Raw genomic sequence first — 22,230 nt, 5'->3', positions numbered from 1 at the left:
AATGTGGTCTTAGAAACCAAAGTAATACAAATATCAAAGAGTAATTTGTGTGTTTTGCTACTTCTGCTTTTAAATGAATAGTTTACAGTCAATAGCAGAGCTATAGATGTGCCATGTTTTGAATTCCCTTATTATCTGCATGGGTTTTTAAAAATTATTTATAATGCACTCACTACTGTGGCATTGGGTGCATCACGCAAAAGAATACTTCAATTTATAAATGCCCGCAATAGTCAATGCTATTCCAATTAACTGTCCATCAGAAATCAAATCAATGATTAGGAAAATAACTCTTTGTTTAGAGTTATGCAGCCAAATCTTGATGGAAATTATTGACCTTGCAATATTTTCTGAAGTCCAACAACGTGCTCTCTGTCAGAGTGCCAGAAGGAGCAAATTCCAAAGGCAGGGACCTCAAGCAACTTTCTTGCTTATGCTGAAACCTCAGAGGTGATTCTTGAACACATTTAATCTATAATCTGAGATATCAGATATACTGAGAATTTTTAAATGTATATTTTGTATATTACATATTTATTTATTTATTTATCTATCAACACTCGCACAGGCTCTATAACAAGTCCTGCTGGTACACAGAATGACAAAGAATCGGTGAAGGAGAAGAGCTACAGTTTGCAGCTCTGTGTGTTGCACCTCACACCACCTGACTGGCTACAGCCAACAAGCTGTGTCTCATGCTTTTCTCATGTGGTCCCAGGCTACAGTTTACTGCATTCCTTTGACAGCACAATTGAACCATATTGGGATAGAAAGTATTGATTACAGGATTCAAAGTTTGCCAGTTCTGCTCTTATCAGCCACTTTACAAGTCTTCCCACTACTAAGAAAAGCAAGAGACCCTGGATTCAGAGTTCTGTCTGAAATAACTACATATGGTCAGAAAACACTTTCCATGTATTTTGAAAATGTGACAGCTTGTTTTACTCACAACCATGATGAAAATATATAATAGACTTTATCTAGGAATATTATTTTAATAGAAGTTTTCCATGAGACAAACCTACTCTACTTCCAGGCAATAAAATGATGGAAATCTAAATTTCCACCTTTTGTAACCTTTTTGAATACTTTTGACAGATCTTTTGAGGAGCCTTTTTCAACTCTTTCCTAAAAACCAAACCAGTAGGTTAATCTAGTCAGTGAAGTGTTCTAGCCAGGGGAATCGCTTATCTCTCTCTCCATGTGTTGATAGGAAAGATCACTGCTGAAAATTCTGCTGTCTGGACTGGCAAAACTCTGCAGGTGGTTGCTCAGTGCAAGCTATTTTATGCTTGTTTCTGTAGCAGGATTTGTATATAAAACAATAGTAAGAAAACATCTATTCAAAGCTGCATGTCAAGTCATGGTATGATTTTTGATGAACTAAATTCTGTGTAGAATATTACATTGTGTATGAGTGTTACCGCAAAATGCAAATTATTATGGTCATGTTAGCAGTTGACGCTAAGGAAAATCATATTAGGAAAACATTATTTCAGTCCAGCTCTGTTAAGATCATGTTGCATTTATCTGCAAAAGAACAAGGAATTTATTATCCTTAATGGAAGGAAGAAATTTGTGCACCAGAGACACAATATCCTTAATGACATAACATCACAAAGAGCACAGCATTCCCAGCTATATCCTGGTTCTGTATGATTGAAAAGAAAGGAGTAGCACACCAATAACAAGGCAATAAACAACGCAGAAGTGAAAAGGACAGTACTTCAATTATTTTGAGACTACAATAGCAGAACCTGAAGTGTTTCATTTCTTAGCACTCTGTTCTAAAATGTTTTAATACCTTCTTCGCTCTTCAACCATAGGGAAGTTCAATACAGTTAAGATCAGTGGAGCCCCTACTCAGCTATCTTCAGCTATTTAGAGATATGGCATAATTTAGTTCTATTTTTCCTGGTTTTGTCTTTATCTTACTCATTCTTTACTCCCTGACACCCCACCCCCCACCCTTACATGATTTGACTAGAGCCAAGCAGTTTTGTCCAATTTTATTTTTCTATGTTCAGGGAGAAAATTGAACCAAATGTGAACATAGTGCAAATAACAGAAAGTATTACCTCCAGAGAGAAAAGCAAACCATGATCAAATTACTTCTTCATGGGCTTCTATAAGAGCAGTCACAGTTCTCTGTTGACATTCCATCTGTTGTATTTCCATTTTTTTTTAAGCAAACTACTTATGATGAGCAGCATTTTGTTTCAAATCACTGAAGCATTTATGATGGACAGACAATACAGTGACTTGATTTGATCTTAACTGGCGGGGAATGCACTTAACTGGGAGGGATTCCATCACAGGGTTATATGGAAATCTAGAATTCAGTGTTAGTCTGCTTATTAGGAGAAGTAAACTTTGAACTAGATTTGAGGTGTGGACCTTATCTCTAAATAACCTTCTGTTTTGCACAGTGTTAGAGAAGTTCACCTGAAGTATAACCATGACATGTAAGTTTGCTACAGCTTCGTATCGTCCTTGAGACCCCTAACGCTAGATCTACTTGCATTAGCCAGGCCATGTTCATACCACCAATTAACATCACCACCAAGAATTTTCTTTCTGTCGCAGTCCATCAGCACTTACTTGCAGGACTATATTTTCCTTCCTTATGTCTGGAGGGAGAGATTACCTAGCAAATAAACAAGTTAAAAAACTACACTAAAACATTCTGCATGAATTAAGATAAATACAGATTTTCAGTATTAGTATCTGAGAATCCTGCTGAACTGGCGCAAAGCAAATCACTCGCTGGTGTAACTAGATCTATACTAACCGACAGCAGGAGTAATTTAAAAACAGCTTGCCTTATGAAGGTTGCTAAATGACCTAATGACTCCTAAAACCATACATGCTTTATTTCTTTCTCTCAGGAAGACATTTAAATAGGGGACAAATGGCAGCTATGGCATCATATGACCATAAAGCCAGTGTACCCTGATTTGTAGAATAACATCTGATGGAAGCCCATATCCTAAATATACTCAAGAAATTAGCCTGACTTTCTCTCTGCTAAGGGCAAGGGAGCACAGAGCCCCTGGAAAGAATCTGGACAGTATTTTACTATATGGCTCTTTAATTGGTTACCTTTCTGAACTCTTACATCGGGTTACTCTATATAAACAGAGCAATATAGTTTGTCAATAAACAGGTAGTGTATCTGTGTGATATTAATTTAGCATCTTCTGTACTCTACATTAGCAATCAATAAGGTTTTTTCTGTTCAGTGTTTACCTCAGGAAGTTTGTATTGCACTTTGACAGCCAGTGAGACTACAAACAAAATCTAAGCAGTTATTCTTTACCACTTGCAATGTCAATCTGCCTAGAGGTTCTTTTAAATCGTAGTTCCTAGTCAGCAAATTACTCCTCATATTAAAATGCTTACTGAGTTACTGATGTGACTTAAAGGAAAATAAGTCAGGCAGCAGCAAGATACCTTCCTAAAAATATTGGCAAAGAATCTAAAACATTGTCATCAAAATTCATAAGGGACAATGGAAAATATCGCTGGGGCATATATACATCACAGAACAGTAAGTACAGTACCATTCAAAGGTTATCTAATCAAAAACGATTCTTAAAAGCATCATGTTAAAACGATTTTTACAAGTCATTTTTGAAATACTGAAGGTAGTGAAGGACCCCTTTTACTGCGTTGAGTTTTGGTTGTCTTAATCACAGCGACATCTTGTGGCTTGTTCTCTTGTGCAACAACGTAGTATTAGTATTTAGTATTACAATGTATTACATCGTATTATGGAAGCTGTATTACATCAAACACGAAATTGAGTATACATTTTACAAATAGTAAATGCTTGCTATTCGAAAATTTCTCATCATGCTATTGTAATATATTTATTTCATATTCATTTCTTTTCATTATTTTAATGTGGAATATATTTTAATGTGCTGCCTTAATGTGTACGTAAATATAAGCGTACATATATGCCCATAATGTTTAGCTGTGTATATTTGGAAGAGGAGATGCTTATTTTAAGCAAAGGGTTACTTAACCTTTTAGTTATTTCATCTTTGTAAAAATATAAGAAAAACAGCTGTTACCCTTTTAGATCCTAATAGAAATGTATGGAATTAAGAAAAGCAGAAGAAAATAAACATGTATGCACCCTGAGCTCACCACATCCTGGTAAAAGGCCACATTTGAGGCACACTTCATTCCAGCTAAATTTACAGCAGTCAGGTTTATTTATTACAACTATAAAATGGTAGCATATCTTTTACTACACCAAGAATGTTTTGTCCATCTTTGAATAAGACACCACTTCAGGGCAGATACTGTGTTCTTCATATAAGTGACAGAGATCATAAGAGAGGCGAAGACTCAGACTTGAACTGCTGGATGAAGGATGTCCATATGTTTAAAACAGTCACTATGTCGTTACACAAAGCTTGATTTAGTTTGAGCATTTGAACTTGACATTCAGGTACTGTAATATATTAAAGAACAAAGTTCATGCAGGAAAATAAATCCTAAGATTTTTAATATTGACAGTAATTAAAAAACAGTGGGACACAACATAGACATGTTGAGCAGCGATTTTACTAACAAATTGATAATGAAAGTTAAGAGATCCTGTACCAGTAGATGGAGTAATTACTAAGGAAGGTAAGTATGTATTGCTCAATTCTGTTGCTTATTTAGTCTCACTCCTGACCAGAAGTAACAGGTAAATGGCTTGCTGGATATTTGCTAGTGATAAACGTCTACCTAAACGCCTTTGGTTGTTAGCTGTGAATGTATCCATTAAATGAGATGTATTAAATCAAAACACTAATAAGTGCTTATCTTTTTCAGCTTTTTTGAAATAATGTGCCAAGAACTAAACAAGTGTGCCTTTACAATGCCGTTTTTTAAACGAACCTGATGACATTTAGACTGTAAGAGAGAATATACTAAGGCTCAAATATCAAAGGTTTAGGATTATTTGGTCAAAATTTCTACTGACATCAACAGGAATTTGTCCAAATGAAATAAAAGCTTTCAGGATGTGGCCTGATATTTTTTTTTCATTTATTTCTGAATACTCTATATTGAATGCTTATCACCAGCTGTGTACCTGGCAAAATATTTGATCCCTGCAGACAAGCTGAGCAAAGCTTGGTAAGAGGAAGAGTTGTTCACAAAAGTACTGGTTAGAATAGAAGCCTAAAGGAAAAAGCCCCACAGGCAACCTGACAGAGTCAAGCTTCAGGACTGGGATGATTAGAATTACTTCAATTGTCTGTAGGATATAGTGCTATAGTCTTAGTGCTAATAATTTTATAATTCAGAAGGCAACAAAATGCTAGCTAAAACTGAAAAACATAACAAGTATTACTAGTTAATAGATACTTTTCCCCATTTATTTTAAACATAATAGCAATACTGTTCTCTTTTTGTCTTCATTTGCACAATAAAATCATGCTTTTGATAACTTTTTTTTATTACCTTCTGCCAGGTGATCTTCTGATCATTTACAATCTACCATTTGTATTGGCAGAAGCAGACACTATCTGAGAATTCTGAAACTGCACGGTAACTACCCTCAAGAACAAAGAAAACATTTAATTTTTAAGTGATTATGAGCCCACTACTATAGAGTAGCCTTTATAAATACTTAGTAGACTAGAGAGAAATAGCTCTCTTGACCCACAGGCATTTTTTGGAAGACTTCAAAAAATGTCCTCAATCCATTATAGAGCACAGACCAGCCTTTTCAAAATTAAAACAAGGAAAACAGTAATCCCATCGTTACAGAGCATACAATAGCGGCCATGTACACAAACAGAAAAGGAGAGTCTGAGATCTCTCTGTTTTGTCTTAGTGCTATAATTACTATCCTATAACATCCTTTTGATTTTTTTTATTTTATCTTATTTTTAATCTATTTTTACTCTCTGATTTTGTTTATTTAAGCTGAACCTAATCAAAAATTTTTTTTGAGACTTCTCCTTCGTCTCCTTTCCTTTCCCTCCATCTACTTTTTTTGTTATTATTTGAAAAGCAAAATGGGCTTTTTTAAAAAAAAAACCAGACTGGAGGAACAAATGGAACATAGCATCAGCCAGAGTCAAAGTCCCTGGGTTCAAGGGTCAAAACACTCTTTACAACTTCAAACAACAGCATAGAATTCTGACACTATCGAGCCCCAAGGGGTACCTTATCCTTTATGTATGTAGAGGTATCTATGTACACTGAGAAAGGCATAAGGAAGTTTAACTTTCCAGTAACTGGCAGTCTTCTAGATATGTTGTACCACTTTCACTTGCCTGTCATTTCTTACAGTTCTCTTTCTCCAGTACGAACATGCATGTGTATACATTTTAGCTGCAGATGCTTTAGCACACAGGGGGAGCTCTCTCCTATCACATAGCCCACATTCCTTCCTTGTCTATGTGGAGCAGTTTTTTTGCTGGAAAGAACTGCCTGAAAGCTGCTGTGCAACTGCAGGCTTTTAATGTTCCCGTTTCAAAAACAAAAGTTGAAATCTGGCTTCTTTAAGCAAGAGCTGCAATAAAATAAGACTGCATCATTGTCCATTAGAATTACTGATTGGCTCTGGAAGGGGGCCATCTAGCTGCTTCTTAAGAAACTTTTTCCCTGATAAATTGACATCTTCCTTTTTTCTAGAAACCTCATCTTTTTTTGGGGGGGCGGGGCAGGACACATGACTATTTTTGTTCAGCAGAACATAGAAACATAGAAAATAGGACTGGAATGGACAATGGGAGGTCACCAGTTTCAGTGTCCCAGGGGAAATACCAGAGTGTACCTTTAAACAGCAGTGAGTCCATACTAGGGTACTCATTTTTATGATTGTAAAAATAGTCAAGAAGGAAACTATTCTCTAGGAAGTAATTCGTTATCTATCAATGGAAAACACTCTATAAAATCTAAGAATACTTTTTGATGTTTTAAAAAAAAAGCTTTTTCAGTGCATTTTGTAAGTACTATCCCAAGTGAAAATTAAGCTGTATAGCTTGTTCGCTCCACTTAGCAGTCATTTTGCTTGCCATTCAGAGGAAGATCTTACTGGGTTTTACAGAGGTAGTTTAGAAAGTTAGTTAAGCAATAACAATGCTCTAAATTTTTGAATTCTTTATCACAACTTCAACATGAAGAAACTCTAGGCTGCCATCAATATTGCTGAGAGTATCTTTTCCATACAGATTGCCTGAGTGGAGAAGGGCAAGACTGAACACCGGTACTCCAAAAAACTGTAAAAAGCAGGAGCCAACTCTCCTCTAGCTGCCCTCTTTGCACTAGACAAAGTGAAGGTGGCTTCTTTTCAAGGTGTGCTTTACCACATCGCTCCATTATAACTGTAGCTAGGCCTGTCTCACTGCCTTTCTCAGTCCACAGGGAATAGATAATAAAACAAATAGCAGTAGTCTGTTCAGCACCACTGGCAACACAGCAAAGCAGATACATCACCTGTGCCAGATTCACCCAAAATAGGGTAAGGTCTGAACCAGCAACCATTAAGTGTCCCTGCCATACTCACCACACATTGAATGTGTAACACAGTAATTAACAAGGTGCTAAGGAGATTGTTATTTTTGGATGCTCAGTATCAGAAAGCCACTTCAAGATCTTACTGCTTTTCTAAACTATACAACATGCTTACTTCCAGCCCAGTTTTATTCAGTTTATACCCATTTCTTCTTGGTTTACATTGTCCTGTAGTCTAGCTTGTATCCTACCTAGTTCTTCACCAGTACAATATATTTATAAAAAGAAACTGTACTGCGTTCAGGCCTTCATTTTGCTAAGCTAAGCAAGACATGTTCTTCGAAATGCTTTAGGTAGAGACTCTTTCATCTGCCTGGTCAGTATAATAGCACTTTTCTGCACCTAATCGTCTTATATTCATCTTTCTTGAGCAGCCGTGATGTAAATGATACACAGCGTCATGCCTAACACCTACGGGAATTACTTCACTGAATGTGTGATTTTAGTTTTTTCACTGCACAAATCTTTCCCATTAGATTTCAGTTAGTGAGCTCTGCATTTCTGACAGATGTATGTTATTAGTCCATAAAAATTACTTTGGACATCACATTTAAGTTGTTGGGGTTTTTGGTTTAGTTGTTTGGTTTTATTTTTTACTTTGCTCATCAATGTCATTCTTTGTTTAGGGTATTTTGGTCCTGTAGTCTTCCAGCTCTGTACCATCTACAGCTTTTAGTAGCACACACCTACCTTTTTATACCAACTTCATTAATGAAAATACTACTTGAGTTCCACATCCCAGTTATATCCTTCCCATTAGTTTTTCTCCAATAACTGCCTATCTTCTCAGTAGCTACTTCCTTACCCACAATGTAATTCCTATAGTATTAGTGCTTAACCTTCTTCAGTGTAACTTGTACATTTCCAATTGTTAGAGGTATCTGGTACAGAATTCTGTATTTCGTGAGTCATCTGGTTTTGATTCCTGAGATGAAGAATATCTGGTCTGACCAGTATGAGCCCAGGAAGATATTTGCTTTTTACCTCCATCTCATTTTTAGCTTTTATACCACCTGCCATCTTGCCCTTGCTCCTATATTTCTCATAATCTAGGACACTTCAAACATTCACTTACTATTGACACCCTACTTATATCATCTAAACTACCTCTCTGTTTAGCAATCACATTTTTATTTAGTTTTCCTCTTACTTGTTTTACAATTTATTCTTGTTTCCTTTATGAAATCTAACTCAGCTCATATTTTAGCAATTCTCAATTGATCCCTCTATTTCTTGACCTGAAAAACATGGCTTTCCCTTCAAATAATGAAATACCTATGAAAAGCTTCTATCATTGCATTACAAAGAAAACCAAATTAAACCCAAAAACAACTATACGTGCTCCAACTATAGTTCACAAAATCTTCAAACTCAGCCAAATCAAAATCAATTTTTGTTGGGACTCAGTTTAGTATCTCTTTTGCCCAAGGGCTATTTCCCTGCCAAGTTGCTGCTTTTGCTCCCACCCATTTCAACATTCTTCAGACTATTCAAAATTCAAGTATATATGAAACCAGTCTGCATTTATATAAATATACAAGGTAGAAAAAGAAGTAATACCACTGATCAAATTCTAATACAACATGCTTTGAGGAACAAACAGTTCGTTCCTCCAGTTCTACCCCTAAAATTTGAAGGAGGCTGTTTCAGGTAAGTATGGAAAGGAAGGAAGTGCTACAGAGACATCTATCTCCTAGGCAAGTAGTGGGTTTTCTGCTCTGGCTATAATTAACTTAGCCAATGTTCTTAAAGGCCATTATGCAACCAAAGCATCGATTGTTGTACCCAGAGTTGAGAAATCACTATAGTGTACTTGCAGCATTCATGTGGCTTAGAGGTTTCCACAAGTAAAGTTATATTTTTTTACAACAGCTATATAAACAGTAAATCCCCTTTGAACAGGAGAGTCTATAAGCAGTTCTATATAATGTTACTATCAACATCAGCAATCCCTTCTCTATGGGGAATTTGGATGTAATGTGAAGGTTGTGTTCCATAAAATGAAAACCAAAAGAGCTCCTTACAACAGCAGTTACCGCACCTCACTTAGGTAATCCTAAGCCATAGTGAGCACTGTAGTTTCTAGCTTCTGTACTATTGATTTTGCTCTTTAGCCCTGAGCATCCAAATAAGGATCTGTTCAGTGTCATTTTCTGTGATATATTATGCATTCTAATCCTTGATTCCTGCAATGGATGAGCAAAGCAAAAGGCAAGTTTGTAGATCAGAACTGCAGTAGAGGAAAACATGTTTGTACTAAAAGAAAGTGGTAGGAGGGTGAACTTCTAGGCTGGGCAACAAAGGAAAAAAGAAAAAAAACACAAGGGGTGAATACATCTGCAGGACAGGTCTAGTCCAGCATCTCTGTTCAGAGAGATTGTGTTGCCTATAAGGAGTTAGCAGCTCTTACAATTACATTGGCACACCACCTTGGAGAGGTGATTTGCCAACAACTGGTGTTTTAGAAGAAGCCTGCATTTTATTAAAGGCCTTGGCTCAGGACAGCAAACAAGACTGGTTCAAAGCCTGTCTTTAATATCAAGTATCAAGGTTTCTGACTGTCTGAAAGAAAGACTCTTGAAAAGGACTGGATTACTACAAACCATTGAAAAACCATGAGTAAGATGTCTCAATTAGGAATGTAATGCTAATTAGTCTTTTTTGGGTCAGCCTGGGTGGGTTGGCTCATTAGCAAAAGTAATATACCCATGTGATTGGCCTGGAGTGTGGGTGAGGTTCCTGGAAGCACCAGGTGATATCTAGTGAAAAAAAAGGATGTGTGGGTGGTAAAATCAGGACAGCTGCAGTCAGTGACTAGAGAGGGTGAAATGCATCTTCAACAAAAAATGCACAAAGGCTCTAAACTTTCAGAACCGTTGAGATGAGAATTAGCAAGCTTCTATAAGGTTTATTGATTAATTTCTTTGTAAGATGGAGAGATATGCAGATTGCGTAAGTACTGATGTTGTCACGTCAAATCAGTTAGGTGGTGTGTGTGATAAAACCGAAGACTATTTCAGTGCAAGAACAAATGGTAGATTTGCTTCATCCTCAAGGTCTGGAGGAAACAGGGCCCTGCAGATGTTGTTTTAACATTAAAGTAGATGTGAATTTAAATTGCCAGCCTGTGTTTTCAGTTCCTAAATAAAAGATGAGTTTTACCTACATAATCTTTTACTTTTGTTTTAGTAGAAAAATGGCAGTGATCATCCTCCCTTAGTCACCCTCTGCCACTGCAGAGAACCGTATAGATTGGTTTATGGCCCTTTGTAAGGCTAGGAAGTCTATCACACGGTAATCATACTAAAGTTCCTTATAAAATATTATGCATGCTTTCTAACAAAAGTCACATGATCTGTTTAGTCCTCCAGAAAGAAACTCTTGGAGGTTCTCAAGCTCAAGCACCTATACTTTCCCTTTAAGGGCACACTCCATGTGTCACACTACAAAGGAAACACAGGCGCTCTGTAATCCAGAGCGACCAAATGCCCTGAAGGCGAGCAGAGGAAGGTGCCAGGTGCATCAGAACAATGCTACTAGAATATGAAGGGAGTTAGCTCCTCTAGGGCAACTTTTCAAGGTTTCCACTCTGAGCTAATTTCTCCAGTATCCAAGGAATTACTGATGTAAATGCATATTGTTTCAGTGAGCTCCAACGCATTATACAGAGTGGATACCACAAATACTTCATACTACTGAAACATGCATAGAATAGAATGTCAACTTTTACATGTGGTTCAAAAAATTAGAGGGAGAGAAACAAAAACAGAAGACTTTAACCCACACTAAAGCTTTTTAAAATTTTCTGATGGCTGTCTCTTTCCCTATGAAATTCTCTTCTTTTCTGTGTATCCTCATCGTTACAATGAAGCTCACCAAGAACTATGTAACTGGGTCAGTTAGTGCAAGGATCAGGTTTTGCCTCATTCATTTTGTACATATTATTTTTACTCCTCATTTGGTCTTCTGAAGGTTGGTAACTCTGAATAATAGAGTTTTGGACCTGTCCTATGTCCTTTTATTTATGTAGCTAAAGCAGACAGCGATTTGCAACAGCTGCACATGATAGAGTGTTGTTTTGTAATATTTAAAAAGCGTAACTTCTCGATTGCTGTGCAGGAATTCACATCACTATGAATAAGATTTATTTCTGCAGTTCTAAGATCAAATACAAATCTGTCAAAAAAAAAACAGTAAACTTTGCAAGAAACATGTTTAATTAATTTTACATTTACTATTTAATACATTCTGGGATTTTTTCCCTCTTGACAGATGGCAATTTAATTTCTGTATCCTTAAAAAAACCCAAGCTATTATGTCCAATGATTTAACATATTTCAGTTTTCAAAATATTAGAGACAGGCCTAAGACAAAGTTTGGATTCAAATGCTAATGTTCCCAGAGGGTGTTCTGCTCCAGGGTTTTGGTTCAGGCCCATCTTTTCCTCTCGACAAGTATACATTTGAAAAGGATACTGCCAAATAAATCTCCTGTTTTGAAAAGTTAAGTATTACATGTGTTTCTAATAACATGTCAGATGGAGTAGCATGAAGTAATTTCAATTATTTTTATTATTTGTCTGTGGTTTTTGCTTCCTTCTTTCATTTTGCTTAGCAAAACAGCTAACCTAGAGTAGTCCATCTCCCTTCCCATTTACATTCAGCGAATCAAAGTGAAACTACCACTAGCAAAAACTCCTGCTATGCTAGTGCTTCCAGATAAAAGTGAATGTAATTAAAAATAAATCATTTCTTAAATTACACAAAGGTATCTCTTGAAGTCCATTTTCTATTCAGTCTATCCTAAAAAAGAGAACAGAAGCAATGAGATACAGAAAAGTCATTCAAGGTGCTAGGAACTGAAGGCGACAGACCATGCACAGAGGTAAGATTTGAGAAGGCACTCCTTATGTCACGATCACATGCTGCAAAGGGAAAATAATAATTAAAAAACAAAAACCTCAGCTGTGCATTAGTCTGGGATTCATATATCATGTCAGACAGTAACTAAATTAGAAAATGGTGTATGGAATAAATTAAAAGTATATGTTCAGCCCCAACCAATAAAGAGATTTCTAATGAAAATAAAGACAAATTAGTGGAAAATTGGAACTAAGCTACTCTAATTTTTTTTTCTCTTCTGTTTCCAAATGTATTTTCCAGAGTGGATCACTAAAGGAGCCGGAGCCAAACAAAATCCCACCTCAGCGACCACCACCTCAAGGTTGTTTACAGTACATTCTCGACTGTAATGGCGTTGCAGTAGGACCAAAACAAGTCCAGGCTACTTAGATAATTGAGACTAAAAGCAAGGGTTAAAGCAAAAATGAAAAACGAAAAGAAACAAACACACAATCTTAAAAGCAAACACACCAGTTTTGTTCAATTTTCGCATTGTTTCAGTGCTGACCTGGACTGTGTTTTTTCTATGCAGTGTCAACTCTACTGTCTGGTTGTTTACTTGTTCATGTCTGTGCGTGTAACGCTTACCTACCTTTCTCTGTAAAATTTGTGATTTCAGGGCTGTTGTCAACAGTGTACAAAGAATGTGCCTCTTTAGAGCCCAGTGCAACTGTACATTATGGATGGTTAGACAGTATTTTTTGAGTATTATATATCATTAAGTAAAATACCACCAAGGTTCAAATCTAAATACATTTGCTTACTCTGTGAGTGTGTGCACACTGTACTCATAGCCTTTATTTTTTTGTGCGTGTGCATGACTAATAGGTAGGTGATGCAGATATATTTTTAAAAGTCTAGATAAGAATTTGCTAGTAAGGCTTTTTATTTATAATTTTATAAAGTTTATTAACTTTTGAGTTTTAATTATACGCAAGTGGAAGTCTAATATTTCAGTGACTCCATAAGATACAGTTCTTCCCAAGGAATATTTAATATATCTTCTATTTTACATACTGGTATTCATATTTTTAGTAATTCTGCATTAAATTATTAGCTACAAAGCTATGTAAATGGGCCACCTATGTGCAATATCTCAGTGAGTGAGTATTTAATGTATCCTATTTCAGTTAAGTAGTACCTTTTGTTGTCATTCTGAATTAGTAATCTATAGAGATTTTAAATGAAAACTAATGCAAATACTTTCAAAAATCTTATACTTACCGAAGAGTTAAATCCCAGGTCATTTGGTGAGGAGTACCTCAAGGACTGTTAAACTTTTTGTGAGATCTCATTTTTTTGAAATACTGAGATGTTAGGAGACAGTAGACCAAGGGACCTTTAACTAGCTAGGGATCTCGCCCTTTGATTAGAATGCGAGGTAAAAATGTCAGCAGTTTTCTTCACCAACTCAGGTCTAGTATTTTAAACCTAGAAGTATCCAGACAGCTATAAAGAAAATTCTGTCCCAGTGTTATCCACATAAATAGGGTTTATAATTACCACTTGAAATCACATGTGCAAAAAGACATGAGATGCCTGACAACTGCTAGATTTACTGTAGGTAAATTATTTGTGATTTTTGCATAACCAATTTAAAATGTAGTATGATGAGAAATACACAGGCAGGCAGTTAATCTGTTGTGAGAAATCTAGCCTAGAATCACAAGCTACAGACAGCTAGCATACCAGAAAGCTTAGTTGCAAGTGAGCCACAAAACTATAATTTTAATCTCAAATGTGTACAAAGATGAGTAGTGGCCATTAGTTTAGTGCAAACAGTTTTGTTTAAAGGGAAAACAGCCTTATGTTCTGCTTCTGTTTTCCCTACAAACACTGGAAAAAATTATCAGTGAGAATCATCATTCTTAGTGTTTCTTTTATTTGTACAAGCTGGCTGGTAAGATGAGACTTAAGGTATGCATTATTAGCTATTTAAATGTTTGTGGTAAGTGCTACTGTTTACTACCTATCAGTAAATTACATGGATATTTTGCTTTAGTGATCAGCATTTGTCTGGGTCAGTGATCATTCCAACAATGGCATTGGCTATTTTGTTCTATATTAAGAAAATTCCACTTAGAATCAGGTTCACAAATCCTTACCTCCAGACACCATAAAAGTGAATAAACCATACTGCCCTGGGGTGAAGACATGAATCTGATGGTTGATTTTATTTAAAGTAGTTGGTATTTTTTTGCATGTAATAGTACAAGTATTCGCAAGTGCTTTTCACACGACATTCGTGAGTTGCGTGTGCAAAGAAGAGATGGGTGTTTCAGATAGGATTTCAGCTTGTTGACTGTAAAGGATTTACAAGGGCACACACTATTACTACATACCACAGACAAGAAGCAAGCCAAAATGTCTCTCTGCATGTAAGCATGCTTAGGTGCAATATTGTGGGTAACAGGGAACAGATGTTTTACAGTGTAGGCTTAATGTTCAGTTTTGTTGAGTTATTTTTGGTAAAAGTTTCTTTCATGATTGTTGCCTTTTGTACAACCCAGCTGCAAGAAAGTGAGCAAATGCTGGAAGTGTGACAGCAGTATATCTTTTATGTGAAATATCTTGTACAGCTTAATGTGCAATAAAAGAAAGTTATATCTGTCTTCAGTGTAAAGTTTCTGGCATTCAAGCCTGTATGTACAAGTGGGGGAGAGAAACCTTTCTGGTTTTCAATATTGAGTGAAAGGAGACTAATAAGAAAACGATCCTTATTAAGATGTTGCAAGACCATGTTATCACCTTCAAATATTTCCTACAAAAGTCTTTCAAATTAATAAACAATGAAGGCACATTCCTTAATATACAGTACGTGCTATTTATCTTTCTACACCACAAAACACGGCTACAACTGTATTAAAACTTACTGAAGCATTAGTACATGCTGTTCTCAGACACATACACTGGAATCTCATATAGTAAGTAGAAAGCTAACTTTAATAGCAATTAAAAAAAATCTTGTATTGCAACAGTACTTCCAGATATGAAGGTTTTCTTTTAGAGACCTTAATAGATTAAGATGAAATATCTGTGTAAGACTAAAAATTCCCAAGTGTTCAGAACATCTAGATCCATTGTGTTCTGTAATATTTATTGTTCAGCAAAGCTCTTACCCTGACTGAAACATTATACAAACAAATCACTCAGTTTCATTCTGTCCTTTCTTCCCTTTAACTCAGATGTCCTGTGTGCCTTGTCACATGCAAGAAAAAAGATTCAGTTATAACAACTATCAGCCCAGAAAACCACATTCAGACATGAGATAAAAGCAGCATGTCCACTGATATCTGACACAGCACTATTACAGTCAGAAAGCAGAAAAAAAACCCACCCTATATGATGATGTAGCATCTTTCAGCCATGGATTTCACAACTTAAGTCTCTATTACACGTTATAGTTTCATGCTTGATACAGTATTTTGCCAGTATGCTTCCTTCTCAGTGGAAAGATCTTGGTGAAGAATTGGTAATGACTTTCTTACAGTTTTTGTAATGTTCCTGACATATTTCACTAAGGGGTTAAATAAGGTATCAAAAGACTTTAAATTAGCCAGAAAATTTCAGTATGAAGTTGTTTTACTGCTATAAGAGTAAATCTAAGAGAAATATTACAGAAATAATTTTAAAACTTTGGAGGAACAAATCTGCAATAACTACACAGAAAATAGCTGTATTGCTGAAATAGATATTACTGGTATATTCAGTTATCTCGCAGCCTCTCCTTGAGCTGGGCCAAAATTATACTGGGTGTAACTCCACTGATTTGATTTGAAGTCAGTACTGCTATTGCTGGCATAAACTTGGTACTTCTTAGCAATTTTAAGGATGAATCATAGGGACTCCAAGCAAGTTACTAATGTACCAACTGTGATTAGTAGTATTGACTACATGAAACTGCAGTCCATATGAATAGAATTTTGCCTCAAAAGTAGAATTAGTCACATTAAAGTGTTGGATATGAAATCTAATAAGAATTTTTTGATACTATAACATTATGAAGTTTTTCTTGTACTGAACCTAGGGGGCCCAGTGCAACCCCAAGGAATGCAATCACAAAGCCAGGAGCCATTGCAGCCACAGCGCATGTACCCCCCTGGGCAGTCAGCAAAGCCCTCAACTTCCCAGCCACAGCGTCCACCTGGACCTACAACTCAGCAACCACGTCCCCAGGCTCAAGGTCCTTCCAGCACCAGATTATCAAAGGAAGCAGAGCCACAGCCGCAGCCACAGCCACAGCCAGCTCCACAACAGAAGCCTCAGTCTCATCCACAACTTAAGTAAGATTTGCATTATCCATTTTCTTTTCTCCTCATTAACACAGATTTTGTTGTCATAACTGTAATTTAAGAGTTGGTCTAATAATCAGAAATAAATGTACACATGTTCACAAGTCTAAAATGAGGTTAAAACATTTCAGGAACATTATTCTGTTTATGATTAGTAAGACAGTATCATTAGCTATATCCTAAGCACTACACAAAATTTCATTTATTAGTTGTGCAATTTCTGCCCCAGCTAGGTCTCAAAACTCATCATCATTCTCGTATTTGTTTTCTGCTTTTTATGTCACTGACTCATGATCTGGGTGTGCTTTAAGCCTGCACAGAAAAGAGGAAGTCTTAATCTATTTAAACTTTTAACCTTGCAGTCGCTCAGACAACAGATTCCAGTTTCGAAAGGCCTATCTCAGAAACAATCCAAATGAACACGCTAGACAGTGGCTGCCAAACTGTGTTTCTTTACGGTTGCACTTCATTCATGGTTATACAGTGCAAGCAATTCACACAGGCCCTTTCCAGAGAAGGCTGCAGGTCTCGCACAGAAACTGCCTGTAGTTACCTCACTACTGGAAGATGCCTTCATGCACAGCATGCGGTTGTTGCTATATCTGGCCATGTGCTACAGTAAAGAATACGGAGAGGATCTGTAGCTATGTCCCCTCACACAGTTTAAACCCAGTGAACAGAAAATATGGGGAAGGTATTAGCAATGATTTGGTGTTTTTCAACATAGCAATCCTGACCCACACTATTGCTGGTAGAGCCACAGACACAACCTACTTATTCTGGTAAGTACAAAGACTGGCATATAGTCTTTGTTTTATCTAAGTAACACTGATCCCCTTTTCCTACCCACTCATATGCTAATACGAGTGTGAACTAATTCTGAGTCCTCGCTGAGTGCAATTCAGTGGAAAAGATGTGTTAGGTGACAATATGCAAAGTTAACAATATTTTCCTTGCCTCCCTAGGACAGTGTATTTCTTTGTTCTGTTTTATAATCATAAAACTCAAATTAATTCATCCATTATTTAAGTATATGTAGAGAATAGGGAGGTCAATTTTCTTAAGTGGGGTGGAAACTAGTTTATAGTTTGAAGCTTAACTTGTGAACTTCTGACATTTAAGAAAAACAGTTAAGAACAGGTACAGAGAACTGTACCACATACTGTTTCCCAGCTTTCTCCCTTTCCTTTAGTTCCTTGCTCAAATCTAGATTCATTTTTCTCTTCTTCAAATGGAAAAGAACAGTCTCTATTTAAAATAAAATAAAACGGGGGAAATTAAAGTTATTAAGAAGCAAGCCATAATAAGAGCAGTTTTTCTAACTTTCAAGAAGCAGTTTTAGGTCTACACCAAGACTCAGATCTCCTGCCTGTAGGATTAACTCTGTCCATTTGCATGTGTACGCTTTGTATTCACCCACATGCTGTTGCCTAACCTGTATGTACATGTTATTAATCTCTGAATAAATATTTAATTAGGCTACTTATTGTGTTACTAATCAAGTCAAGTGCTGCTTCCCACCCTCCCTCTTTCAGTGAGTACAAACAAACATTTATCAGTCTATTCTCATTAACACAAGTATAATTTATGAAAAACCTAAAACGCCTGTAGCACTGTTTGCTGTACATTATGAGTTTAGAGGTAGAGAAGCTGCAAACCATGAAAAGTATAAGACAATCTGAATAAGAAAAGTGTTTCAGTTTTACCATAGCCAAAACTGAGATCCTGTTATTGTGCTGAGATAAAAATGAAATCAGTTAACTAGTTTTACTAATGCATGGGTATCTTTGTAAAACTCATTAATGTTTTCTATTTAAATTCAAGCCTACTTTTTAAATATTATTTTATCTGACAAGTCATGAGTTAAAGTTTAAAACTTCAGACATTTTCCTTCTTGTATGTTATTTTATTCATGCTTACAGAGACCTATACCATAGTTACATGATAGCACTAAAAACAGAATAGCATTGCTAGACTAACTGCTTATAGACAGGAAAACTTATGTCTGACTTGGGGATTTTTTAAAAGATATAAAGTGTCATTAAGCCTCCATTAAGGATCAAATGTCAGAGAGAGAGAGAGAGAGAGAGAGCAAGCACATTACAACTTTAGGATTCATTCTTCAAACCCTTGCCAATATACCTAATTTTTCTTTGTGCATAACACAATTACTAATCACCCTGTTCTGGGTGGTAATTTGGATTTAGCAGGCAGGCCCACTTTTTCCTCAAATTCTAATTTACATCATCCAATTTAGTGGAATGCAATGTTTCAGATCTGTAAAAACCCAATGTGTTCTCTAAAGAAAAGGATTAACCTACTTCCCAAATCTAAGTACAGGAGGAATGTGCTGTATTGCAGCAGCTCTGTATGCTATATGTAACTATATTGCTTGTGTTGAATGTCCATTTTGTTCACATGCAAACTGTCTACATCTCATGCACATTTTTCTTTTTCTCATAATTTATACAGCTTATATGTGGATGGAAGCTGGTAGACAATATGACCATACAAAACATTGCATTTTTGTCTTGCAGCAAGTCGCAGTCTTTGACAAATGCCTTCAGTTTCACAGAATCATCCTTCTTCCGATCATCTGTGAATGAAGATGAAGCAAAAGCTGAAACTATTCGAAACTTGAGGAAATCCTTTGCTAGTCTTTTTTCTGATTAGCCAGCTTCATCTAAATGCATCTAGCATATAGTCTAAAAACTACGTGAATGTTACATAGGTTTTGTTTCCCCTGTGACAGTACCCTTCTCTACTGTGCTAACTGTTGTATTAAGCAATATGTTAAAGTTACAAACAAAAAAAAAAAAAAAAAAAAAAAAAACAAAAAAAAAGAAACACAACGGGAGGACTTTGATGAGATACCATTCAGGAACATGTATAAAAAGCTATAAAGAAGGAAGGGTTCTATTACTAACACAGAATGCCAAATTTGAAGGTCCTTATCCATTGTAATATTGTGGCCTTACTGTGACTGAACTATATAATCCTATTTGAGACTCCTTTGTAGAATTGTGTTAATAAAGCATTGCGTTATGGGTTTCTCCTTGCTTTACCCATTTCCAGTGCATTGCAATGCATGTGTATTTTGTGTGTAAATGTTCTGTACTGCAAAGGTATAGTCTTGACTTGTTCCTGCCTCCCAAATTTAGGAGGCGATTCACACTGACATTCTTGTCAAGCCACAAAAATAATGTGAGAAATTGAAGCAGTTTCTTCCTCCATATACAATCTTTCCATCAGCTGGCTGTAGACTTCTGATGTATTGCTGAGAGTCACCAGTACACTAACTTAATGTCATAAATAGAGTGTGTATGTACTACTGTATCTCCATATGTCTCTTTAAATTTATTTCCAAACTGTAAGCATAACTGGGTTTAGTTGCAAAGAATATGCATGATGTTACCCTTATTTTTGTGAACACCTTCTAATAAATGTAAAGTCCCATGCCTGATTTAAAAAAAATTGTCTTCTACAAAGCTTGTTTCAACATCAATATATATTGTCTATTTTTGACTGATGCCAAAAGGGTAGCTTTATGATTATAAAATTTTTGGACACAAACCACATCTGTAAGAAAATAAACTATCACAATAATTCCCTTCTTGAATCAGCATCATAAAAAATTATAAATTCTATGTATTTTAAAAATATTTAACTTGCAAAAACAGAATTGATCTCAGACTTTGAGGTGATAGCATTTTATTTTTAAATTATCTAAATCAGACTGAAGTTCATTAGTAATCTCTAGACTATCCATTTCCATGTGATTATCATGTCATCCTGCCTATCATGACTTACATGTAGCAGTATTCCTTGCCAGGGAACAGTGGTAACACAGGAAGCAAGAAAAAGAAAAACAAACCAGAAATATTAGCATATCTGAGGGAGAAAATGAGCAACACAACGTTCACTTAAAAACCCTGTGCTACTTGTATCAGTTTGTAGAGACACATCTACTTGCCTCAGAAATTTTACTTCCTCCAGATCTGATAGTTTATGAAGTGTAGGTAAATCACGATCACCATTTGATGACATCATAAGTCCTTTCAGCAGTTTTGGATTCCTTTAGGTGAAGAGTCTGGCTTGGGCCAGGAGGTTGGCAATGAAGCATGGAAACTTTAAACTCCAGTGATGCCAGATTTAGTTTGTACATTAGCATCTGATAGCTCTCTGTTTGTCAACATAGTCTAAGTTGATGATCTTAGCATATATATTTCCTGAAAAGCAGATGTGTCCAAATCACTCACAGGCAACACAACTGACACCCTTTTTGGACTGGTGATGAGGACTGACTCAATATCATGGTTGAACAATCATGCCTAGAACAATGCTGTCCTCCAAGTTAAAACTAAAATGAATTTATGGGTAAGTTTGCACTGCAACATTACAAATGTTAAATAGATAGCATTGCCCTCTATAGGATGGAATCTCAGTCTCTCTGTTTGGCATATAACCCTCATCCTTGTGGAACTGCCCTCAGAGAAGCCCTCTCACTGAATTAATTACAATTTCCATTTCTTTCAGGAGGAATGTACTGTGTACAGAAGCCTGTAGTTTAAATGATGAATTCTGTGGCAAAACAGAATGCTTAAACTGTTAATAGTTTTTATTAGTTCATAAATATTGGCTATACTTTGGTGGTTTTTTTTTCGTTTTGTCCCCCTCCTGCCCCCCACTGGATTGAAACACCCTTCACTGGGCCGCAATAACAACCCTAAGCAGTTATAAAGCCTTTCATGTCTGAGAGGCACTTTACTTTTAGATTAGAAAGATTAATCAAAGTTGCTAACGCAAATTAATTACTGCTACAGAGAAAGCATAGTAATTATGCATAGTTTGGCATGGTTCATGATTAGTACATGCCTAGTTTCAGCAATATTTAGTACAATGAGAATTACAGGTAGTTCATTAGTCCAGGCCCCAGATTTCGACTTGAGGCAAAGTTTCTCACTCATATAAAATTCCCTCCCACCTCTTCCTGGGAGAAAACGGGTTTCACTACAGTCTTTGTTTTACCATCTGGAACAAAAAAAAGAAAGAAAAGAAAAGAAAAAAGAGAGCAAGATGATGCAATCAAATCTGCATGGTGTATCCTCCCACACAGTGTACATAACACATTGCCTTGCCACAATGCCAAAACTTCTTTATACCTCCAAGCATGCTAAAGCGTGTCACATGCAAGCTGATGCATGCTTATGTTCCTTATGCAGTGTTTCATGGTTAAGACATTTTTAAGCAATCTATAACACATCTCAAAATACTAATCAGAAAAAATGAGTTTTTATAAAAAGTCTATTTGAGCATTTATTGTCCATTTTGTCTTACTTCATTAAATAGATTGTGCTTTGAATCCATGTGCAAGCTCTAAACACCCACTTATCCAATATAATGCTATCTAGGGTTGCATAAGTGGTAACACAGAAATAATCTGTGTGTCTGTGATTGTTCATCTTTATGAACATTAGTCTAGGCACATAAGGTCTGTACTTCATTTG

At 36.2% G+C, this 22,230-nt stretch overlaps 1 protein-coding gene across 1 annotated transcript in view; it reads left to right on the top strand.

Moving 5' to 3' along the window:
• Positions 1-20,248, top strand: part of SYN2 (synapsin II) — a 203,858-nt gene extending 183,610 nt beyond the window's left edge. The window contains exons 11-13 of the mRNA XM_075096744.1: positions 12,693-12,753; positions 16,459-16,714; positions 19,261-20,248. Of these exons, the coding sequence (XP_074952845.1) occupies positions 12,693-12,753; positions 16,459-16,714; positions 19,261-19,396 (453 nt within the window). The 3' untranslated portion in view covers positions 19,397-20,248. The remainder of the gene's footprint in view (positions 1-12,692; positions 12,754-16,458; positions 16,715-19,260) is intronic.
• Positions 20,249-22,230: the final 1,982 nt, after the last annotated feature.

The sequence above is a fragment of the Phalacrocorax aristotelis genome, chromosome 6 (genome assembly GCF_949628215.1).
Source record: "Phalacrocorax aristotelis chromosome 6, bGulAri2.1, whole genome shotgun sequence".
NCBI lineage: Eukaryota > Metazoa > Chordata > Aves > Suliformes > Phalacrocoracidae > Phalacrocorax > Phalacrocorax aristotelis.
This window is presented reverse-complemented; position numbering and strand designations above follow the sequence as displayed.